At 34.3% G+C, this 16,871-nt stretch overlaps 2 protein-coding genes across 8 annotated transcripts in view; one reads left to right on the top strand and one right to left on the bottom strand.

Moving 5' to 3' along the window:
- The window catches only part of LOC111059567 (neural cell adhesion molecule 2), a 374,852-nt gene that overhangs the window by 343,618 nt on the left and 14,363 nt on the right, over positions 1–16,871 (top strand). For 3 of the 6 annotated variants that reach the window (XM_039428154.1, XM_039428156.1, XM_039428152.1), the window contains 2 exons: positions 7,025–7,175; positions 14,478–14,614. In XM_039428154.1, the coding sequence (XP_039284088.1) occupies positions 7,025–7,175; positions 14,478–14,614 (288 nt within the window). Of the gene's footprint in view, positions 1–3,605; positions 3,855–4,597; positions 4,807–7,024; positions 7,176–14,477; positions 14,615–16,871 lie in introns of those variants that run through there. The other 3 variants (XM_039428155.1, XM_039428158.1, XM_039428157.1) reach the window with 3 other exon arrangements.
- The window catches only part of LOC111059574, a 50,132-nt gene continuing 33,421 nt past the window's right edge, over positions 161–16,871 (bottom strand). Inside the window, exons 1-3 of one of the 2 annotated variants that reach the window (XM_039428159.1) lie at positions 7,709–7,831; positions 901–1,070; positions 161–451 (exon numbers count right to left, since the gene is read on the bottom strand). In XM_039428159.1, the coding sequence (XP_039284093.1) occupies positions 176–451; positions 901–966 (342 nt within the window). In that variant the 5' untranslated portion in view covers positions 967–1,070; positions 7,709–7,831 and the 3' untranslated portion in view covers positions 161–175. Of the gene's footprint in view, positions 452–900; positions 1,071–7,708; positions 7,832–16,871 lie in introns of those variants that run through there. The other variant, XM_039428160.1, reaches the window with a different exon arrangement.

Below are 16,871 nucleotides of genomic sequence, written 5' to 3'. Positions count from 1 at the left end.
AGTAATTATTGGACTATTTTCAATAGTCGCAGTGAAGGACTACAGACTTGTAGAGAATAACTTAACTGGTGACGACTCGTAAGCTCAGTGTGCCTTACCTTTATAAAAATCTTCGAGAATCAACTAAGCAGTGATCAGAGTTAATGTACCACTACAGGCCTACATCTCATTCACTCTATATACTTGAATATTGGCTTACAACTTGTTTCAGACCCTCCATCGTAGCATCCATTGAATCGAAGCAAGTTGGTTTTTGATCTTTTGATATTTGCTCCAAAACTGTAAGATCTCTGATGAAGTCAGCGTAGCTCCAATGCAATACACCCTCGGTTATGTCTCTTCTTATCCAATCAAGATCTTTCAAATAGATTTGGGATGCTTCTTTTATGCCATTCATTTGAGCCAGTGTTTGCTCACTCAAAGAGTTCACTGGTAATTCAAAAAGGTGCACCTGAAACAATTCAATAGTAGAACCTATAAATAATATCGTTTGGTTGAATCTATCCAACTAATATAAAAAATCTCGTTCGGATTCAGTTTTTTTTATAAAACATTTAACTGCATTATATTATAATGCTAATATTTCCCATTATGTAATAATAATTGACTCATGAAGTGTGACTCCTCATCAATAATTGCATCGTTTGGAGAGCATTTGTTGAATGAGTCTCATTTTGATTTGCTTTCCTCTGCTCAATAAACTCCACAATCAGGTAGATCATTGCAGTCTTATCTAATATATGAAGGTTGTGCTGAACTGATAAACTATTCGACCAACACATCAGAAAATCTCTCTTGGTAGTATTTATATCGATTGAGAACAGGTTTCTAATCCGCTAAATGCTTATTTTATTATCACTGGAATTCTATTAAAATCACAAGAAATCACGAGTTCCTTACCTGTGCAAAATTGTAAAATAACATGAACACGAAGCCAAATTGGGATTTCCGTACGATTGAGTTCATTGCAACCAAAGTTCGTCAACTCTGAGGATCACTTGTTATGTACGAGATGAATTTCCCCACTGCTCTAGTCTTTCTCATTGATATCACTTCAGTATGGAAATGTTCTAGAGTTAAAAGATGAATTCATTAATAATGTTGTATTTTGAAAATACTCTTGAATAGAATCTATATTAATGATCAGGTACTTTTGTGAAATTCACGTAAGATTGATTGATTGATTGACTGATTTATTTATCACATCCCAGGTCTTGAAAAACCTATTGCATTTATAACATTACATTTTGCGAAATTGCAAAATTATAATAAATTAATAAATGAAAAATATTATTCTGAATGTACAAAAGAAGAAATAATAAGTAGAATAATTGAAAAATATCAAAGTAAGACAAAAAAGCATAAACTCATTACAATTGGAAAATATTAAAATACATATGATGAAGAATGAAGAAAATTGTTGAGGCAAATTGAAGAAAAATAATAATAATAAAAAAGTGGAAGAAAGTTATGATGAAGGGAGAAACCGATGATGAAGAAGAGTACTGGAATTATAAAGATAATTGTATAAGATAGAGAAGTTAGGAAAGTTCCCATAACCAACTTTTATTGGTCCAATAAATTCAAATGGGATTATAAAAATCACTCTAAACCCGCCCACAATGCTGCAAATCCATCCATAAACTCTATATGAAAATCGCAAAAAATGGAGATGAATAACAAGCATACAAAACTCAAATGCCGAATCATCTCAAAACTTAAATGCCACTCTAAGCCTGGTAGATACTGAGAAGTTGGTAGAGACTTTTTTTGAAAGTAGACCATGAGCCGGATAGTACAATATTTTCAGGCAACTCATTCCATTCTCTTGTGGCCGTAACCACAAAAGAATGATTGAAAATTGCTGTTCGATGCAATAGAATTTGCAGCTTATATTGGTGTGATCTTGTTCCTCGTCCCGGATTAACACTTGAAATCAGTTTGAAAGATTTGCGAAGGTAGCGTGGTCCCTCATCCAGAACTAACACCTTGAAAGTCAGACAGAGATTGAAGAGCTTTCGACGCTCCCTCAGTTAAAGCCAGCCAAGATCATCAAAGAGAGGTGTGATATGCGCATCCCTTCTGGCAACAAAGATGAAACGTACAGCAAAGTTCATAGACCGCTGCAATTTGTTACTCAGCTCATTGGAAATATCATTATATTCTATGCAACAGTTTATGAAGGAATGGAATAATCAACGCATTCACTAGTGTAGCTCTTACAGATTTGGGCAGATAATTCCTAATCCTCTTCAGCTGATGCATACCACCAAAAACTTTATTACACACATGTGTGGTCTGTTCATTCCAGTTGAGAGAACTGTCAACCAAGACACCAAGAATACGGACACATTGGGAATAGGCGATGACATTTCCATTGATCATGACAGATGGAGGATCGGTCAATGGCACGTTATTCACCAGCCTGGGATAGCCTTTAATGATACTTTTAGTTTTTGTTGGATTCAGTTTGAGACCATGAGCAATTGACCACTCAACAAGTTTTGCAATGTCCTCATTCATCCCATTCACAGACAAATGAAAGTTTTCAGAAGGAAAATGGAGATATATGATGAGATCGTCGGCAAAAAGATGATAGAGTATGAAAAAATCAAAGGAGAATTTTTTATGTATATGGTAAAGAGAAGTGGCCCTAATACTGATCCCTGAGGAACACTCTGTAAGGCAGGACACCATGAAGAGAAAGTATTTGAGTTCCCAACTACAGCTTGGTAGCGACCAGTCAGATAAGATCTGAACCATTGGATAACTGAGTTGGAGAAATTGCAATGTTTTTCAATTTATGAATGAGGATCCTGTGTTCAACATTATCAAGAGCTTTACTGAAGTCGAACTGGACAAGTAAAGTAGCTTGCATTTTATCCATTGCAGATCTGATACCGTCAGTATTCTTCAAAAGTGTTGTAAGTTACATGTACTGAAGTGACGGTGGAAACCAGACTGCTGTCTTGCAAAAAAGTTGAAACTTGTCAAGTAATTAACAACCTGCTTATGCACTGTACGTTCATAAGCTTTAGAAATGGAGCATAGAATATTTATCGGTCTGAAATCAGCAGGAATAGTCTGGTAGGATTTTTATTCTTAGGGATAAGTAATAATTGATTGATAATTGATTGTTTCCATGGACCAGGAACGACACTTGACTGTAAAGATAAATTAAAAATATGTGTAAGTGTAGGCAGAACGATAGGAAGTAGCTTCTTGTGAAATACAATAGGTATTGTAACAAGATTCATTGTTCCAATTGTGGATGATGAGGATTATGCGAATTATCATAAGAAGTCAGTTTGTTATAACAACTTGTTTCACTGCTTTGGTTTTCTGCGTTGTGTTGTGTCTACTTGGTTCTTATAAGGCAAGGAATTTGTGTCCGATTGATTATCAATCATGCCTTATTTGGTTGGGAATTTGGAAAATAGCTGTCACTTGGTGGGAGAATGTATCTTTAATTGTAGTTGTACCGGTCCATTCTATTGGCGGAAATTGTGATGAATATTTTCAATAAAATGGTAACTGCCAATCACAGTTAACATTGGTTAGGTTCCTATCTAGCATGGACAATCACACAGCTCCTAGACCAGGCAAGCATACCGTGGGTTTCATTCAGTGTCTGTCCGTTGCTGGTAGCAGAACTCAATAATGTAGTCTCAGTATTTTATGTTACTTTTATGCCAGCTTTAGGCTTGTTAGCCTAACCTAATTGGCTGTGGAACCATCTGTTCCAATAGCATGTTTTAGTTTTTTTCCGCCTCAGTAAATGCTTTGATTAAGAAGAGAGGATATCAAATTTGTCACCTCACAATGGAGATTTTTCTCCTATTACCGCTACTAAGGTACGTCATAGATTTATAATATAACAAGGAAATTATTATCGATGAAAGCTTCCATAAAAGTATTGAATTCATTGTGATAGATACATTTAAGTGTAAATGTATTGTGATAGATTTATTGAGTGTAGTCGTTTTGATTCTCTTGTAATGGAAGATGGTATAAGTATATTCAAACTGATGAGTGATGAAAGAAAATGAACGATACATGCTCTTGTAGAAATGTGAAGTACCTATTAGAAGGAATTAAGATATTTTTGATTTAATATTATTTCAGAAGAGGAAGCTATTAATCTAAATTTAAATGACAGTATTTTGTGTTATTGATTTTATTTGTTTTGCTGATTCTAATGAAAAGCTCTCTTGATTCTCAAGGAAACACTTATTATGTAATTTATCTTTTAAATTACACTATATGTAATTCATGTAAGAGAACAGACTGAACAAAATAACTACAATACTCGAAAGATCTTATAATGAAAAGTTATTCCATCTACTAGTGAATTAAAGTATTGTATTATGGAATAATAAATATGTACTCATCTCTTTGTATAAAGGGCATGACCCTGATTACAAATAAATTATTTCCTATTAAATCAAGATATTGAAGTAGGTAATGTCTATTTGTGTTTTAAAGTAATAAGTATTAATTTGAGCTTTATATAAAAAAACCTAAAGAAGGTTGACTTTATGATATAACTGAAGTTGAATTCATTTGTATTATCCTAGTTTATTTTTCATTCTAACAGCGGTCAAAGTACGGGTCCATCAATGTACGAGTCCATCAATGCATGGGTTCATCAATGTACGGGTCCATGAATGTCTCGTGAACGTGTGTCTTTAAGCCGCTGAGATGCCTCTAAATCGATGGCAGTCCTAGAAGCTTGGGGTATGCTGTCTCCTGACGTGTAGAGCTCAATCACAGAGCCTAAATTCTAATTGAAGAAACAGCTTTGAGGTAACAACTTTTTCCAAATTAAACAAACGTCCCAGGAACTCCGGATGTGGCAGAATGGGTTTTAGTGACTATAGGCTTTTAAAAAGGGAGGGTAAAACGTGAACCATTTAATCAATTAAAACGTGCTGAATTGGAATCCTTTTTGTGTTAAATCGTAAATTTGAGATGTGGGAATTTGGGGATGGATAGATTAAAAATTTTAGGCTGCTAATTTGATTTGAGTAATAGATTTTCGGTTTTATCTTTACATTGAAATGTGAGGCCATATTTTCTCTGTAAGGATCCAGCTGGGAATTTCAGTTTTCTTTAAATTTATATTCTATAATCTACTAAACTACTAAGAGTTGAACTAGCCTGTAAAATGTCTAAAGGTCCATAAATGTTTTGTAAATGATATTTTCATCTCAAAGTTGTGAAGAATCGAAGCTTCAAGGACCATAGCCTTTTCTAAATTTGTTTTGATGACACATATTTTTTGAATAGCTTTCCAAGGTAGAATTTCGTGATGTGATTTTTTTAGGAATATTTTTTCTTTGCTGCTTTCATAATAATTATAAAGATACAGAATAGATATTATTAACGTTTGATAGTATTTTGATAGTGTTTTAAAAGTTTCCAAGTGTGTTCTGAATGTTCTAAGAGCTTTCTGAATTTTATGCTGATCTTTCTTTTAAAATATTTATTGTTATCCATGATTAACTTCTGAGAAACATCTATGATAACTTTCAATTCTTCTGTCTGAAATTTGAGTCCTTCAAGCTTCTCATGATTCAATCTAAGATGTTTTCAATGTAAAGCAGACAGAGTAGGATACTATCGAATTAGTTATATCGGAGATAATTTTCTAAATTTAGTGATTCTATTTTCGGTTTTAATAATGCAACTCAATTTTTGTTTTATCAACTGTTGAATTCAACTGTAAGAGGTGACAATATATTTGATATCTTCTCTCTATTTCGTTGTCTCTCTTGTCATTTCTGGATTCCCGTTCTCTAGCACTAGGTATGTTTATCAAGCATCCCTCCTATTAAGTTATATTGTGTGTGCTTCTGAATTCTAAATTCAAAATTAACTTTCTAAATTCATAGCACGGCACAGTATCTCGTCCACTCCCATGGAGTTCTTACTGATGGCCAGTATATTCTCAGAAATTTCACCTGGGAGAACATGAGAAAAGAAGAATGTCTCATCGGGAAGGAATGTTGAAATTGATTCACAAATTGATCTTGAGAAATATCAGGTGCTCTTGCAACATTGTTATTTATGTAACAAAGTAGTTATTAAGAGCGTCAAGCGAAATATTGATTGGGGCATCATACTGTTTAGAATAATATTGTGTGCTCCAAGCTTACGTACATTATTCCACATAGCAACCACTGACCTATTTCTGTTAAATTGTTCATGAAGTATCGAAGCTTAGCATTGCGACAAAGTGATTTTACTCTGTTCCGCAACACTTAGAAAGAATTAAAATCATTTTCATCACTTGTTCTTTTGAATTTTCTTCGAAAGTTTTTCTTAAGAAAGTTAGTTGGGAAGATAAGACTACAAGGATGCCGATTCTCTCTCACCACCGCCTTCCATATAAGATAGCTGTGATGCTGTGATATTACATATCCTGTTATTACATATCTTATGTAATATAAATAATTGCTGATTCTTCTTATTAACAATCAACTCTATCTCAATTATGTTTTATTCGTCAAGAACAATTAATATTTTCTCGTGATTTAATAATTTGATAATAAATTGAGATAAAATATTTTGGTAGTTCATTATGTTTCTTCATAGTCAACAAGCAACAAGCAAACGATTTTGCAGCAGTGCGAAGGTAGAAAAAGATAGAGAAATAATCTACTTTGTCCGTACAACGCTAAGCGCCTTCAGACTACTGAGCCATTTTTTCGTAATGGGAAGAGGAATAAGCCGTTTTTTCCACCCAATTTGGATCACTAGCCTATTCTGGATGATCGATTCAGCAGAAAGACTAGGCTACAGTAACTATATAACCAGGCTATATAGTTATAGTTATAGATGGTTATATAGTAACTGTAGTCTAGACTACTGTTTGTGTTTGATTTGTGGAGAATGCTCCCTGTATTCAATTATTTAACACAAATTCATTTTTTCAATAGTGAAAGCGCATTAAATTTCCAATATAATTCTATATCTAATATCTATGTGGAAGGATGACTTTTCATGTGTCAACCATTTTCAGGTGGCGAATGCTCGCTGACGCTGATGCCGAATTCGGCTGAATACGAACGCCAAGTGAACCAATCGCTGATAGTGACCTGTCGAGAGTCACTCCGCACCACAGACATGATATGGAAGTCCCCGTCCGGCGATGAGGTCCCCAAGAAGGGCAGGTCCGTACAACCACATTTACTCAGTCTATTGTTACAATTCACATCTAATATTTATTGTACTTTTAATGTACATGTTCATCTGTGTTTGATGTTGCTCCTAGTGATTACTACTCCAAATCGACCGATTATTCAGTTGGAAATTATTCTGAATTCGTATTGATGATTGCTGAACAGTTTTATCCCAATATAGGAGTTATTCGTAAGAGATTCATGAATAGAAAATATTCTTCTGTTACTCGTCTCTTATTCCCACAATATAGTCAACGACGTTGGATACTAACGATAACATAATATAGTTATTTTTCAAAAATGCTTCTTTTTCTTCGTCTATGGGGTCCAGCAGCGGCCAAATACATGTCTTGAATTATATGAGAATATCAGTATTCAATATTTTATAATTCTTGATGTCTTCTTACAATGAATTTCAAAAACATTTTGAAACATTTCTAAAGCGAAAAATTATTTCCACAAGCTTCTATCAAACTATATGAATTCTTTGAAGGATATCAATGGGATAAATGTAATCTACTTACCTAGAGTATGAATTTATCTGTTTCTGTGCAAGTGGTTGAGTGATCTGAATGATGATTCACAAACTAAATATTTGACACTGCGTTTGTGTAGCAGCTGAGAAAACGCCTTTCAATTCAAATAGTGAACAATTGCTAGTTTATCCTCACATTGTGCCTTGTATTGTATCGCTTTGAATTGGATCGATCAATCTTGTTGATTTACATTGTCAAGTACAAACGATACTAACAATGTAAAGCATGACAATACTATTAGTAGCCTAATATAATGCGTGAAATGAATAACTGCTCTTATCAAGAGCTACTGGGAGCCTCGAGGAGGAACTTTCGACACAAAACTTCCAATCAAAGACGATAAAGATCACAATGTAATTATTTGGTCATGTGAGGTTTAATTAATTCGTTATTCGTTGAATAATTTTTCATCTACTGATTTCACTAGAATGAGGATAAGATGAAGGCTGGAACTTCTAGATGATAATTCTCGAAAATATATCTCCATCCTCCAGTCATTTTTTATCCCTCTCACTCTATTTGTAGAAACTATTTCGAACAATTTGGAGAAAACTCCATGTATACATCAAACTAGGAAGCTCCATGAAATGCAATCACAAGGTAACAGTTCCGGTGAACGAGGAGTGGCATGTATGTCTTCATGTATGGCATGTTGGAACAATGAAATAGTATGGTTCATATGTCATATTTTCAATTGTAACAAAAAAAATCGCAGCAGTGTTAGATAACGATCTGAATTAGCAGTGACGTTTGCTCAAGTTTGACTAATGCCACTACTAACTTTCAATTATTCGTCATTGATAAAAAGGGCAATTTTGAACAAAAAACACCTATTTCCACGTTCTACCAACGTTTCCTTCACGGTAGAAAAGGCAAGTTTATCCCTTGCACGGCAATCTGTGATCAACTTCTCACATAGTCTACAGGTAGAGTCTACTTAAGGAGTAGAAAAACGTTTGGTCAAAAACGAACTCTTTATCAAATTTTGTTTTCCGTACGTAATAATTGATGTTCTAATTTTTTCTCTTCCTTGAATATCAAAATGGCAACATCTTCCATACTTCATTGCCCAACTCTGTTTATAAGGACATATTATATTATACTGACATATTATAATATGTAGCTTCGCTCTGGAGTACAAAAGCATATAAGGATATTTTTATATTTATTTATTCATTGATACACAGAACACAATTCTTTCAATTGATTGGAAAAGGACCAACAGGCACATCCCAAAACTGTTTCTTCCCAAATTTTAATTTATGCAATATAAATACGGTACTATATTCCTCAATTATTCAATTTGGTTTGTAAACAATCTAAATTGGAACTTTTCTATTGTCAAATGTTTGGACTAAAAATTGGACCTGAATTCAAGTGTATGGAACATAACCTACTTTATGGACTATTCATAGTGTATGAATCGAAATTTGAAGAAGCTTTGGGCTGTGCCTAGTCCTTCCCCAATCATTTTGAAGAGTTGTGCTCTCTTTATCAATAAATAAATAACGAGCAAAGCTCGGTGCCCCGATATTGGATAACTGAATAAGACATAATACTTGGAAACCTCACAGTATCTATTGATTTTTTCCAATACATCAATTTTAGTATCGATAAGATCCTACTCAATTTGAATTAGGCAGCCTTTTGTTTCCCCAATTCCAAAGAAAATATTCACAATATTCGTTTCCCTCCGAATTTGTGTCTGATAGTACATTATAACTGAAATATGTAAATTATCACTAATTCTATTGTAATCTATTCATATTTTTCTTATGAATTTTAATGATACAGCATGAAACCTATGTCCATTTCATTTTTACTGGTGGCAAAATTTTACATTAAATAAATATTTGATAAAATCTAAGTTCAAATTGTAATGAAAACAAATTCCTTTAAAATATAATTTATAATAATACGTTACAGAAAAAAACATTAAGAACAAAAAAGTTGAAAGAATCAGGATTCGATCCAAGAAACACTCGCTCCAAAACCATTACGCTACGTCTCCGCTCGTGAATCAATGTTTTGTAACAATATTATAACGTCCTTATAAAAAAACACATTTGCAGTCTAAAACAATGTATGCCGTATAGAACTTCATGTAGCATGAATGAAATTTTAACATCAATTCTGAAAAATCCAGAAGGAAAATTGAAATTTGAGCTTCGATGTGCACGAGATTGATATTTTTAGAATATATTTGCAAAATTTGGAGATCTAAATCGTTCCCGTTTTTCAGTATGCAATCCACAAGTTGACATGTTTTGATGGGAACAAGCACAACCCTACTCTCTATCTTATTATAATTATAGATTGTCAGATAATAGGTACTTTTCGCCACACTGCACAGAAAGCAGCTGTTTTCCAGTCCCTACGTAGATCTGAAAGACCTTATTTGCAGACGACTCTCGTCTGACGTCAGAAAAGGGGTTCTTTTAATCTTTTCATCAACTTAGTTCCGTCAAATTTCATTATAGAAAAACCAACTGGTAAATATCACAAAACTGTGGAAGAGTGGATAAACAGGAATTTCTTTTTTAAATTAACGCTACAATAGATATAGTTTCTCTTAAGTATTCTTTAGTTATTCGTAAGTTTTTGATGATGTTCAATCATATATATATATATAATTATTTAAAAAGCCAAATAGAATAAGTATTCTACAAATTTTAGTTAAGCGATAAACTTGTTAAATCTAATAATGTAAACTCACTGCTGGCTCTCAAGTTCTTACTTATGCCAGCAGTCGCCAAAATAAAGATAAATTAAGTTTTGATCTAATAATTAAGTTTAAGTTTTGCTTATTTGTTAAACACTTTGTAACTTAATATATTGTAATATTGTAATTTTGATTTGTCAATAAATTTCAATTTCGATTTCCGGTCTAGGCCAGAAAGTGGTCTCATTCCAGCCAGTCATGGAAGTCCGTAGTTGATAAGTCATCTGCTAGATCGGGCGAGTGTCCACTTTCTTCATCAGCTGAAGTCGCCATGATTTCAATTCGAGTTTCAAATCAAACTAATTCAGCATTTGCTTCGCAACCAGTTTTATTCAATTATTTATTGTTGATTGGCGCTTTCCAAATTTTCAAAAATGCTTGAAGATGACGACACCCGTGATATTCCAAGTGAAATTTAAAAGAATCTGAAATCCTGACTGCAAATCTTCTACCACTAAAATCAAGAGATAGGTACGATAACAAGTATTCTTCATTTATTTTGTCAGCAATACCTGTAGTGTGGCGAAAAATATCGTTCGCACCACGGGCAAGAATGTTTTTCCGGCTCTCAATCTTTTCTAGTCCTCGGCCTACGGCCTCGGACTTGAAAACTGATTTCGAGCCGGAAAAGTCTCATTTTCTGCTCTAGGTGCGAAATATACTATTTTGTGAGATCCGCTGATTGATTGCAGTAGTTCAACAGCTGAATATAATTCTGTCTCACTCCCACACAGGTTCTAGCATCTCCCGTTATCAACAGACGATGAAATTATCATGTGTTTTTTCAAGGATGAATAATTATTATCCTTTTTATGTCCTACAGCGAGTTTTCCCAGGGATGAGACCTAAAGCAATCGAATTTTTATATCATAAACCTACTATGTTTCAAATGTCGTGAAAATCGTTAGAGACGTTTTCAAGATCCGTTGGGCATAAATAAATACTCAAATAAATAAATATATACAGAAATTGTTAGCTCAATATAATAGCATAACCTTTTTCGAGGCTGCAGGAGTTTTTCACAATCACCTACTCATTATCTCAATGGCACTCTGCACTTCGGTCTTTCTGTTACTGCAGATGAGCCAAAAAGATTAGAAGCAAAACTGGTCTCAAATGTACACATCCGAGGCGCGTGAACTTTTTCCGATGATTCATATCACTCATTTATTCTTTGCCGTTTGATACTCTTGAAACCGGACTTGGTGATCTTCATGGAAAAACGCGAAAAGAAAGAGAAACAGGAAGTCACTTTTGCTCCAATTTCCCGAGGAAAGTAAGTAATGAGCTCCGTCCAAATGAGGCACCCTGTCATTCTTCAAGGGCTTGTTTCGCCGCTTACTTACTCGAGGCTTCACTACGGTGATTTTTCCAACTCTGCCTTTGCGCTTCCTGTATAAAAAGGGCTTCGTTTTTGCCCCTTCCACTCAACCCATCCTGTCACGGTGTTCAATTTGCCGCGATGAAACTCTCATACCCCCTATGGACTTTAGGCCCTACATTTTTTTCGTAGACATCTCTTTTTATTGGTCATCCTTTCCTGCCGTAACCAAAATTATTTAATTCTTTATGAAGCTGTGAAAGAGCTCCCTCCGTTCTAGAGGCAGCTTGGGAACACTCACAACAACGTCAAGAACGTTTTTACACGGTGAGTTCAAAGGAAGATATGGTGGGAGGGGTGAGTGAGGGGATTTTTTATTCATTACTCCCTACCAGTTTCAGGAAGTTGTTCCTATCCTATTCGAGTATAAATTCCACTGATACATAAAACCACATTGCTGCGTTCATCTTAGATCATGTTTTCAATTTCCCCTACGTAAATACTTTTGAGTTTTAAGCTAGACAGTCTTACTGTTGATAATTTCAATCTAAAAAACATTATCTTAGAAAGTATTTACAGTGTCTAAGAAACTTGGTCAACAAGCATTTCCTAATAATTACTAATGCATCTCATACAATATAAATATTGAACTGAATCCGTGTTCTTGATTCCACAAATCTATCTCATGACATTAGAAGTACTGTACTGTCACAATAAAAGTAATACTTATAGAGAAACTCGGGCAAAGAAAAAAAATAACAGGAAACAGCTTCAAAAATATAACTTTTCAAAACATTTTAATATAATAGTATTATTTCGAATCAAAGATTTCTTATTTGGTTGAGTGATATAACAATATGGATAGATCGATATAGAATGTTAGGAGATGGGGGAAAAATTATGTTATTCCAATCTGATACTTATTTATCACTCCAGCAGTAATATTTTTTTTCCTTAAATGATAATCTATACTATCATGGACATTACTTTCTTGTGAAAAAATATATTTGTAACATCAGAAGTTAACTTGATACACAAACTGGATAAATGAGGCTTGTATTTGGGGGAACTTTGCTTCCATCAAATGAATAAATGATTGTTTCTAATGATTATAATCAAATTAGTTTCTGGAACAACTTTTGATGATTAACAGCCGTCAGTAGCGTCGCAAGGCAAGTTACCAAACCATGGTAAATCGTGCGCAAATTGAACATGAATGGAACACCCCATTAAGCTGAAATTGATCCAGAAGATTATATCCGGTTAATAGCTGAGCTCCCATTGAGAAGCTCATAATTAGTGATTCTGATTCATGGAAATTAATCAGACCATCAAACTGCTATGGCGTGCTATGTTACGCCGTCAGTAATCATTGTTGTTCTATCAACTAATAATAACTGATCACTCGTTCCGTAACTCCCGTCTATGGCATCAGATGTACCGCATAATTCTACTACTAATTATAAATGGAGTTCTCAATCATCAGAATCTCTAATTACATTACAAACCAACAGAGACCTTCCGATTAAATCGTAGTTTGGAGCGTTCAACTTGTAGCAACCTTCAAATTTAAAATTAATTCATTGGGCTGGAATCAGTTTTGGTCCTGAATTGCATCAGATTAAATTATAGAATGAAAAACCAGGTTTGGTTCAGCCTGCTAGAGAAAATGTCCATTCCATCGCATCAGAAGTTATTGAAATGGGAATTTAAATTTGAATTTCAAAATTTACTCACTACCTGAATAATTATATGGGTCCATCCCTGGGATAATCGAAGTAATCCTTTCATTGCCAAGTTTTGATCCCACATAATACGCTGAGATTATGGGTGTATGCAGCAATGTACTTTGTTCAAAAAAGTACTGACTGCTTATTCCTAAGCAAAATCAAATCTGAATTATTTGTCAGACAAAAGAATTTTTCCATCAATGTAATATTTTCTCTTGGATTCATGACAATTGTGTCATTTCAAATTTAATTGATACTTAACTATTAAAATTCGACGATATCATCAGCGGAAAAACGCGTTTTCCAAATGAACCTCTATATTTTCTCGGATAGCGTTATTCTCATATTTCTAGAATATATCTTGTTTGACATAGCCTACCAATGTTTATAAAAAAGACTAGTAGTTGAAGTAGAATTTTAATGAGGAGTATGATATTGAAATAGTTGCATTCATGCATGTATTCCCCTCTGTCATCTGACTGGAAATTCATGGTTCTAATCTAGCATAACTGTAGTTTCAGACTACATGAGTGAAAAGCTATCAGAGGGTGGCTGGTATCTCGGAAAGCAGCCGTTTCTTCAAAAGGCTGATCTGGAACATTAATAGGGAAAATAGGGATTGGATGTATCTTTGTGGAGAAAAGAAGATAGTCTGTGGGGAGTGATAGAAAAAAGCCTCACTCCAATAGGCTGCCCCATCTTCAAAGGCGTTTCTTCTCATCCCTTTCAGCACCCAAGCTTCAGCCCCCGGTTATCTTCCTTCCTCTCATTGTTCAATTAACAAGACTCTTTTTCAGTTAATAACGACCAAAAAACAGTATGAGGATAGCATTTTTCTTATTGTGCATGAGAAGTTGCGTTATGATGGGGCCTGAAAAGTTAATTATAAATAATAAACTTATAAACATTCAAAAATATACTGTTTCGTCTTTTTTTCTCCTAGATGCGTTGTAAGATTCATTTCCTGCTTCTGTTTTATTTCAGGGTACATGTTGAGAAGAACGAGAAGGGTTTAGCACTGATATTCGAAAAAATTGAAAGAACTGACAAGGGAAATTACACTTGTAACGCTTTAGTTGATGGGCAAAAGGAACGCATTGCATTCACACTCAGCGTTCAAAGTAAGTTATCTATAATTCGAATAATTCATTTACTATAATAATTGATCTTAAACGTATTATTATTTTTTATATAGAACAATAATTAATTCAAAATTATTTAATTAATTTTCTTTTCTGGCTCAAAATTATTTTGCAAAATTACTCAAAAATTTCTAATTTGTAGAGATTTGAGTGAAATATTTTTGTTTTTAATCAGTTTTCAAATATCAAAATTCAAAATTTTCAGTTCAGTCATTAGTTTTGGAGTGGAAATTGGACTTTTTGAAGTGAAAGTGAAATCGTAACCTTATTCTTTTTTGAAACTTTTATTTGTTAAAATTTGGAAGAAGACAGTTTTGGGCTATGCCTGTTGTCTTCTCCCAATCATATTATATTTATTATAATTATGATTTGTAATTGCCAATGAAATAAATAAATAAATAAATAAAATATTAAAAGTAATCCTGTAATCAGCTGAAAGAAGAAAATAACAATGTTATATTTTAATACGAAACTAGAATATCGTGAAATATTTTGAATCTCTTTCGATTGATTAGTATAATAATTGTTATGTATAATTATGTTTTATTGTGACTTACGTTCCAATTGATGGTTGAGTTTCAGTAACGGAAGAAATAGTTTCAGATGGTAGTTTCAGTGAGTTTCAGATGGTAAAGTCTCAATTATTCAGAAATCGAAATAATTCTTAGTTGTACATGAGCTCAAAATAGATTACTTGAGACGATATATAGAAATAATAAAATTCTTCCTATCTAGCCATCATTATTTTGTTGTTTCAGACTAAATCTATGGTTTCCTAGGAAAGCCGTTTCCTAGGGTACGTTGATGATGACAATAACGTCAAGTAGCGGTTCCCTTCATTTTTCAGTCAACTGTCATATTATAGCGGTGACGAACATTCTTGGAACGTTTTTTCTGTGGTAGCAGTTTGTGTTTGATTCAAATGAAGCACTGAAGACGATGAGACTTTGATTGATTTAATAAAATGAAATGAATGTTTGTATAATGTGAAGAGCAAAATTTACAGAAATAATCAAACAATGCAGTGTGAGGGATTGAACGAAAGTATTGCCCAAACCTTTCCTCGTTGCAAAACAGATGACGGCCAACCAAAATTTGAAACTCACCCATTTATAACTCTCGCACGAGTTTTAGATATTCCACTTCCTTATTCATGATTGCTCCGGGGGGGAACAGTTGCGAACAAAGATATGAGAGGAGAAGCCATTAACATGGGTACATGGAACGTTCGAAGCATGTTTAAGGCGGGCAAGTTTGAAAATACAACCCGCGAGATGAACAGGTTGGGTATGGAGATTCTTGGCATAAGTGAAATTCGATGGTCTGGAAGTGGAATAAGTACCAGCGGAGGTTATACAGTGTATCATTCAGGAGATACGGAGGTGAATCATCGAAATGGAGTTGCAGTGATAGTTTCTAAGAGAGTCAGTGGATGAGTTGGAAATTTCGTCCCCCTTTCTGATAGAGCCATGCTGCTTCAGATTCAGACTAAGCCAGTTTACCTAAATATTATTCAAGTGTATGCATCCACAGCAGATGCTGATAATGGAGTGATTGAGGATTTCTATGCGAAAATTAAGACGGTTTTACGACTCACAAAGCCTCATCAAGTCAATAATGTGATGGGAGACTTCAATGCCAAGGTTGGTGAGGGCAAGGTGGATGCAGTAGTGGGAGCCTTTGGGTTGGAATTGCGGAATGAACGAGGGGACAGATTGATACAATATTGTCAGGAAAAGGATTTGGTAGTCATGAACGAGCTACCACATCGCAGGTTATACACCTGGAAGTCGCCACAGGACAATGATGAAATATTGGTCCGGAATCACATTGACTATATTATGGTGAACAGAAGGTTTCGAAATAGTATTATGTCTGTAAAAACTTATCCAGGAGCAGATATTGAGTCAGACCATATTCCTGTGATAGGAAAGCTAAGAATTGGATTATGTTCAATCCCAAAGTGCTCAATAGAACCAAGAGTTGATGTGACAAAACATAAACATGTTGTTCTTAGTGAATTGGTTCATCAAGATTTGGCGGGGGGCTTGAGGGCAATAGATGAGTGCATAGAAGTAGAAGTGCATTGGAGAGAGGTCAAGAATGTGATGGTTGATGCTGCAAAGGAACATTTACGGGCTGAGAATGAGCAAGCTCATAAACAATGGATGACAAGTGACATTTTGAACCTTTTAGACCAAAGACGAATATCCATGGACGGGATCATGTGCAATAC

The sequence above is a fragment of the Nilaparvata lugens genome, chromosome 5 (genome assembly GCF_014356525.2).
Source record: "Nilaparvata lugens isolate BPH chromosome 5, ASM1435652v1, whole genome shotgun sequence".
Lineage (NCBI taxonomy): Eukaryota > Metazoa > Arthropoda > Insecta > Hemiptera > Delphacidae > Nilaparvata > Nilaparvata lugens.
Note: the sequence above shows the minus strand (reverse complement) of the source record. Positions and strands in the feature narration are given on the sequence as shown.